The following is a 6,957-nucleotide window of genomic DNA, read 5'->3' on the forward strand; positions in this document are numbered from 1 at the left end:
AAACCGACAGTAAAGCTGATTCTTTATCAGCTCTGGTAGAAAAAGTGGGCATGGGAAGTGAACACCAAACTCCACCTGATACAACCAAGAATTGGCCGACAAACTACTTCAGAGAAAACTAGGGCCGTTGGGGTCCTGAGGTGTAGACTTCGAATAGCTCACACACATGGCATGCACTCCTGGCTCCTCACTGGCGATCAGCCACCGAACTTCATTAGACGTGGCGAGGGTCTTTCAGAGAACCTTCACTTTACACACCTTCAGCAATGAAGATGACCTTTGGTTTGAGCCCTTGTACTTTGTTCACCAGGAAGGCTGCGTGTTTTACATTTTGCTGTGTTTGTGTTTTTTGTGTGCCTAATTATATTAGCATTTATAATGTACCTGTGCAGTGAGCTTCAAAATTTTCAAGCAGAAGTGACACGAAATCTGAAAGCTTGCGTAACTCGGTAAAAGATTTCCTTTTTATATGGAGATATCTCTCAGCAAGTTTCAAGAGTAACCGCCCAGTATAACATATTTTAAATACATTTTAATCTTTGCACGCACGGGAAAGCTCAGAATGGATGCGCTCTCGCAATCGGCATCAGCATGACGCCATCTATTCCTCCCGGCCCCAATCTGCCGACGTGAGGGCTCCCGTGACGTGCCCAACATGCTGCGGTTGGCGCGTGTTGTTCCACCATGTATGCACACCATGCTTTTGGGATCAACGTCATGCTGCCCGGCGTGTGGACATAGTGGAGACCCCGGGTGGTCTGGGCGCGCAAGCGAGCGTGCGCACGTCCGCACCGGCAGTGGTGTGACGGAAATGATGACGTCACGCGTGTCCTCCTGTCATGGCGCTGCCTCGGTGTTCATTTAGTTGAAACCGAAACTGACACATATAGGCAAGGCTGTAAATAATAATTTACGCTGATATAGACCGTCTAATGTGCATTTCTATGATTCGGGGACTGGTAGGCACCCATAGCAGCAAAAAATACTTCGCACGAAAATTGCGTGTCAGTACTCCTTTAAGTATTTTTGTGCAAGTTGCTTAACCATGAAAGCTTTGCACGGGCACCTTGTTAAGCATTTTGTTAGCTAAAATCACAGTTGGTAACTAGGGATTTTTTATGGTAGAATACAGGTTTCAGCGAAGCTGTTTTGTGTGTAAAACTGCCCTTAAAATACAAGTTTGTTTCTTTAAAAACACTGCTTTACCTTGGTAACAATGATAATAATGCCATCGCAAACTTCAACCCAATAATAAAATTAATAAAAAAACTCAAGCAGTGGCGACTCCCTAGCCATGTTCTGGCAACTTCTGTGACTTTACAGAAACATGTTTGTGCAAATGGCGGCCGTTGACCGAAAGCATGGCTAAGACAAATGACTTGGCAGTCGCAGTGGGGCCCCTAGTTACCTTTATTCACATAACGTTATGCCAACATTCATATAACACACTGATAAAATGCTTTTATGCTGGACCATAGCACGTCACTGCGGTTCAAAATTAAAAAGGTTTAATACATCCTAGGATTTTTCCAGTCAGAAAACGTCTTCCGTGGCTGGAATGGAGCTGAATGAGGTATTGAAGCTTTGTTTCCAAATAAACAATGAGGTATTTTGTCGTCAAGGCCCAATTAAACGCACTGCTTAAAATATTTGCCATGTCATCACTGGTGAGTGGTTCATGAGGTTTTTGGATAATTTTTTGAGTTTGCTGGTAGCTTTTTAGTGGGCTCACAACTCACTGCATTCACTGGTGTTGGCAAGGATAACCTCTGGCCAGCCTAAAACTGGACCAAGAGATAACTTTGCTTGTGATAGGCGCTGTGTACATGGTTGAGGGTGCAATGAAAGTGCCATTAAAAGTTTGCTCTTAGTTCGGAGGAATTAAGTGTGCATCTATTAATATGTCGGAACTTTTGCGAGCCACTCGGAAAGTAAGCATAAGGAGGGCAGTGATAAACGAGTAGTACTTAGCTGCACATGGCAGTCCTCACAGTTGTCAAGGAAATGAAGTGTAGATTATCATATTGCCTCCTTGTATGATATTGCGATGAGCCAATAAGAATAAATTGGGAGCGATTTGCTCACTTCCAGTTCTTGCACGCCTGCAGGTTAGGGCTATCTATTCCGCAATTATAAGGTTAAAATTATGAGTGGTATTGCAAAAACATGGAGCAATGTGGAGGGTATAAAAGCATAGAAAGTTGAAAACAGAAGATATCAAATCAGATTAAAATAGTGTGAGATATGCAAAATCGAAATGGCTGGAGATGATAACGCTTCTGGAAAAAATAATTGTGTCATATAAGACTTTCCTCTGGAAGTGTCTCATCTTACAGCTGTGATGGCAATTCCAGAAACGGCACTGTGCATTATGCAGTGTCTACAAATATACACTTTCCATTACAACAACGATGTTGTTTGGAATGCCTGTTACAAAAAGAGGACTTTGATGAGTGGTTTCCATTTTTCACAATTTCAGAAAATTCTGGAGACCCAAGGGAACGGGATGAGACAGTCCCGTGCCAGACAGAAGGTCCGGTCTTATCCCGAGAGTACAATGACCAGCACAGACAGCAGGACCACAGTGAGAAGCGACCAGCAAAGTTCCAGTGCTTATACTGCCCCTATTCGACTGATTTTAGGTAAGTTTTAATGTGTATGCCGCAAGCTTTTATGTAGGAAAAGAAGGCAAGGCTATTTGGCATGCTTGGTTGCAGGACAAGGTAGTAGCATCCATGGGCAAGAGAGGAGACCACTTGCCCAGTGTTTGCTAAGAGTGCTTATCTTTCTGCTAGCTTGCTGTTCCAGTTTCAGCGGGTCATCCATTTATCAGGCCTTGCATGACAGCGTCCTCCCAGTATTTCGACTTTGGGCAAAATACTTAGCTGCCGAAGCATTTGATAGAACATTGGTCCCGTTTATGCAAGGAGAGTGTATCATGAGTGCATCAACTACTAAACAAGAAGCATTTGTACAAATCACTAAACAAAGTTCTCTATGTACACTGTTGAATGCAGTGGGGTTGTACTTCATATTGTTGCCAGGGAATATACAGCTAGGCTATGCGCTGAAGTAGCTGGGGCATGTACCAACGTGTCAAGACGAAGAGAATGGGCATCGTGTACGGCGCTTATAAGGAAAATAGGAAGAAGAGAAACAGCCTGATCGACATCGTGAGCTTCGGTCTGCCAAGCTTCTGGGCTTCTGTAGTTTTGCGCAAATACACCAGAATTTAAGCCTGCTTCTCCATAGCAATATATATATATATACAAAGAAATGCCGGCAGTCTACAACGCCAAAGAAGGCATGGGGAATGGTTAGACTATTTTTTACCGTTAGTGATGTTACATTTTTTTTTATTAACTACGTGAGAAAGAAAGAAAAACGCGCCCAGAGTGGGGACCGAGCCCACGCCTTGCGATTAAATTTTGATTCTCGTGGCAAATCGTGTTTTGTGACGTCTGCCATGACGTCACAAGAACGGGTGTTCAAAAGAACTTCAAATGCGCCGTTCAGTCTGCAGAAGACTGCGGAGCCGTGTTTGCCTAGATGGCGCCATCATTCTGCTCCGCACCGCCGTTGCTTTGTTTTTGACCCTATTTGCACCTGGCTTGTTTTCATTACGGTAGGTACTAATACCGTTTCATGAAACATGGGGTATGTTCCACAAATAGGGTCAACGCCGATTGGCCACTTAGCCAATTGGCGAAAAACACCAGCTGGCCAGTTGCCCAAAAACGCCAATAGGCCAGTGTCGTGTGAGACAACCCCTAAGTGCCGCATTCCCGTGTTGCTATAACAAGCATAGCGTGCGCAGTACCAACAGCGGTACGCACTGGTACTTCTATGTTTACATGTACTTTCGTAACTTCCGTTGTTTACCACACAATTCTTCCCGCTATAAATTGAAGATGCATTACAATTAAGTGAAAATAGCTCATTCTGCAAGCTTATATGCACTGCCTAACTTGCGTTAGCTTCTTCCGGCCTCAGCGAATCGCATGGTTGTGCATATGATGTCATATATGTTCTAGTGCGGGAAATGAGCTAGTTAGCATGACCAATCCCTTTTTTCTAATTATATAGCTTATTTGAGCCATGTTTATATTAAAAGTGGTGTCAGTATGATTCTAGGAATGCAATCTTTCGATTGAACTAAACTTCTGTTTTGTCTGCATGGACGCACGACGCGAAACACGCTTATGGCGGGGCTGGCCAGGGCGCAAACGTCTACGGCAGCTACGCAGAGCACTGCATGAATTTATTTTAATTCAAATCAGTCCTGCAAAACATAAATGAAAACACCACTGTTGGCAACATTGTGGTCAGCGGTAACAAATACACAAAGAAAAAAGGCTGCTTCATTTAGCACGTTTGGTTGCTAAAACGCAGGTTGGTAGCATTGAGAGTTCGCTAGGATGGTGTGACAAGTGTGGCGCCCCCCGACCCTAACCTTCGTTGGCCGATACGTTCAGGGGCCCCACCAGGCTTGGTGGGCAACATTGTGTGTATCTGGAGAATAAACACCGCCGAGCTAGAGGTTACTAGAAGTACACTCTAGTGCACTCTAGCCGAGCACAGCCGCTCGCGGTCAGTCACCGTCACCACCAGCATGCTGTAGGTCGTCACTCGGCTTGAGGGTACCCCGAGCCTCCCACGTTCACTCCCAATGCCAACTAGGACACTTCGGAGCTTTCGTTGTTGCATGATGGTATATAGGTGGGCACCATCATTACCAAGCTAAAGTGTTGGGAAACCACCCTACTAACAGAAATAAAACAGCCCACGAGACATAAAAATTATAATAAAATTGTGAATTTGAGCCTTCATAATGTGCGCTGAAACAGAATTCGTACCCTGTAGCTGGCCTGGTTGCTGCAATAAATGTTATAAATTGCTCCAAATCAAAGTGGTCCTGCCCCAAAATCAAAAGTCTGGTGCTCCGAAAATTGCACCCAAATCAGATTAAGCTGTCTCAGCCTTGCACCTGCTTTAATGTTCTTGCACATGAGGTATTTGCAGTAGTTGATCCCGAAGTGTTTTCATTCATTTTATTCATGCTTCCTCCATCCTGCCAGGACGAACATCGCCAGGCACGAGAGGACGCACACCGGCGAGCGGCCCTTCATCTGCCACCTGTGCCGAAAGAGCTTCACTGAGGAGTGCAAGCTACGGAGGCACCAGCGGACAGTGCACGACAAGGAGAGGCCCCACGAGTCCGAGGTCTGCGGGCAGAACTTCACCCTGGGCTCAAACCTGGCCCAGCTCCGGAGAAGCATGCACCCACAAGACGGTGCCTCATTCGCTTGCTCGCAGTGCGGGAAGGAATTCACTCACAAAAACCATCTGAATAGGCACCTACGCACCCACACGAGGTAGAGGCCGTATGCTTGCACCACGCGCGGGCGTGCGTTTCTTTGACTTGCCATCATGAAAACACGCAGGATGGTGCTGCATGACAGGCAGTACCTGCACCACTGCCCGCACTGTGGGAAGAGCAGTAAAGTGTGCAGAACCTGAGATATCACCTGTGCACACGGTGCCACAGTGAGATCAAGGCTGCCGCGAGGGAGAACGATGATTGAAGTCGAAACTACGGCAGTGGGAAGGAATATCTTCCTCAGTATTGTTTCATGCGCGTAATATTTGTACATGTTTGCCGTATTTGTTGAAAACTTTTTTGCTTTTTTACGCCCATGTCGGAGTGTCTGCTGCAAGACAGCTTTGCTTATTGTCACTGGCATGCATTGTATTTGAATCTTATAAAGATATGCATATTCACATTGCTTCTCTTTTATTTAACATTTTTCCTGTTCCCACTTTGTATGACATGCAATATATGTTCTACGCTCTAACTTCATGCTTTGGTTAACTTTTCAAATATTTGCGTGTACAATTGAATTCTCTAATTGCCCATAAGCTTCCTTCGAGAAACTTGTGTACCTCACGGCCACTTTCTGTGCTTAATACGAATTCTTTTGAATCACTCTCATTTGCCCAAACTGACGTTATGTTATGTTATAATGTTTGCTGGGACTCATGCGATTGTGTTTTATTTGAGCTTAAATGTATTTGAATTTTGTACCAAATGTCTCACATCCGTTCGTTACCAAACTGTCTTCAGTTTATTTTTATGCAGTGGTAATTTGTCAAGACATTAAAATGCATAGCTATTCAGCCAGTTTCTCGACTTCCAGATATTCTGTGTGAGTTGATGGGATCCAGTGCATTAGAAAAGCACATTTAGGACTGGGCCTGATATTGCACACTCACAGACAGGTCTTTGGAATGACGTGGAATTCAATAATGCTGTTGGGTTGTTCAAATCAGGAGTTGGATCAGGCACGCTTAATAGCAAAAGCCAAATATTTGCGAAACCTTCCAATAAAAACACTTATCTTCAAATTAAGTTACTAACAAATGCAGGTAAACCAAATCTATTCCACAATGAGACAACAAAAGCTGTCAGTTGCACGCAATCGTTGACGAATGAATATGACCACATTTTTTTAGCATGTATGGTCATTGGTTTATTACCAATCATACCAAAATTTGCCAGCACGTCTAAGCATGTATTTTCCTCGGGAGGTTGGTGATTTGTTTGTTTGCCGTCATTTGAAAGTTTTTTGGCACTTCTCAGCTTGTATTTTTTCAGAAAGTCGACGATTTCAACCCGCATTATACAGAACCCCATCAGCACATTTATTAGCGCTAGTAGGCTTAAGCAAAACCGGCAATCTGAATAATTGCTTTGGTTACGTCTTTGGGAAGAAAGAGCCCAAATGACAGAATTAAGCAAGAAATGGATGAAATGACACTAAACTTGTACCTGCAAGTTAACACTGGGTCGTCCATTTCTCCCTTTGTCCTTGTTGACTGAACACTCTTGCTACAGTGAACTAGAATACTTGGGTAGTGGAAAAAACGGCCGCCTCCGAGTGAGGCACTTAGTGCCAA

At 44.3% G+C, this 6,957-nt stretch overlaps 1 protein-coding gene across 1 annotated transcript; it reads left to right on the forward strand.

Moving 5' to 3' along the window:
- Positions 1-378: 378 nt before the first annotated feature.
- On the forward strand, positions 379-5,849 carry LOC144141845 (zinc finger protein 142-like). Its single transcript, XM_077673332.1, has 3 exons — positions 379-391; positions 2,480-2,642; positions 5,079-5,849. Exons 1-3 carry the CDS (start codon positions 379-381, stop codon positions 5,377-5,379), a joined length of 477 nt encoding a protein of 158 aa, XP_077529458.1. The 3' UTR covers positions 5,380-5,849.
- Positions 5,850-6,957: the final 1,108 nt, after the last annotated feature.

The sequence above is a fragment of the Haemaphysalis longicornis genome, unplaced genomic scaffold (assembly GCF_048455015.1).
Source record: "Haemaphysalis longicornis isolate Haplotype H1 unplaced genomic scaffold, Haemaphysalis longicornis Haplotype H1 scaffold_6, whole genome shotgun sequence".
NCBI lineage: Eukaryota > Metazoa > Arthropoda > Arachnida > Ixodida > Ixodidae > Haemaphysalis > Haemaphysalis longicornis.

Coding starts and splice junctions, on each gene's coding strand:
- LOC144141845 (XM_077673332.1), top strand. Junction 2,643..5,078: donor CCCTATTCGACTGATTTTAG/GTAAGTTTTAAT, acceptor CCATCCTGCCAG/GACGAACATCGCCAGGCACG.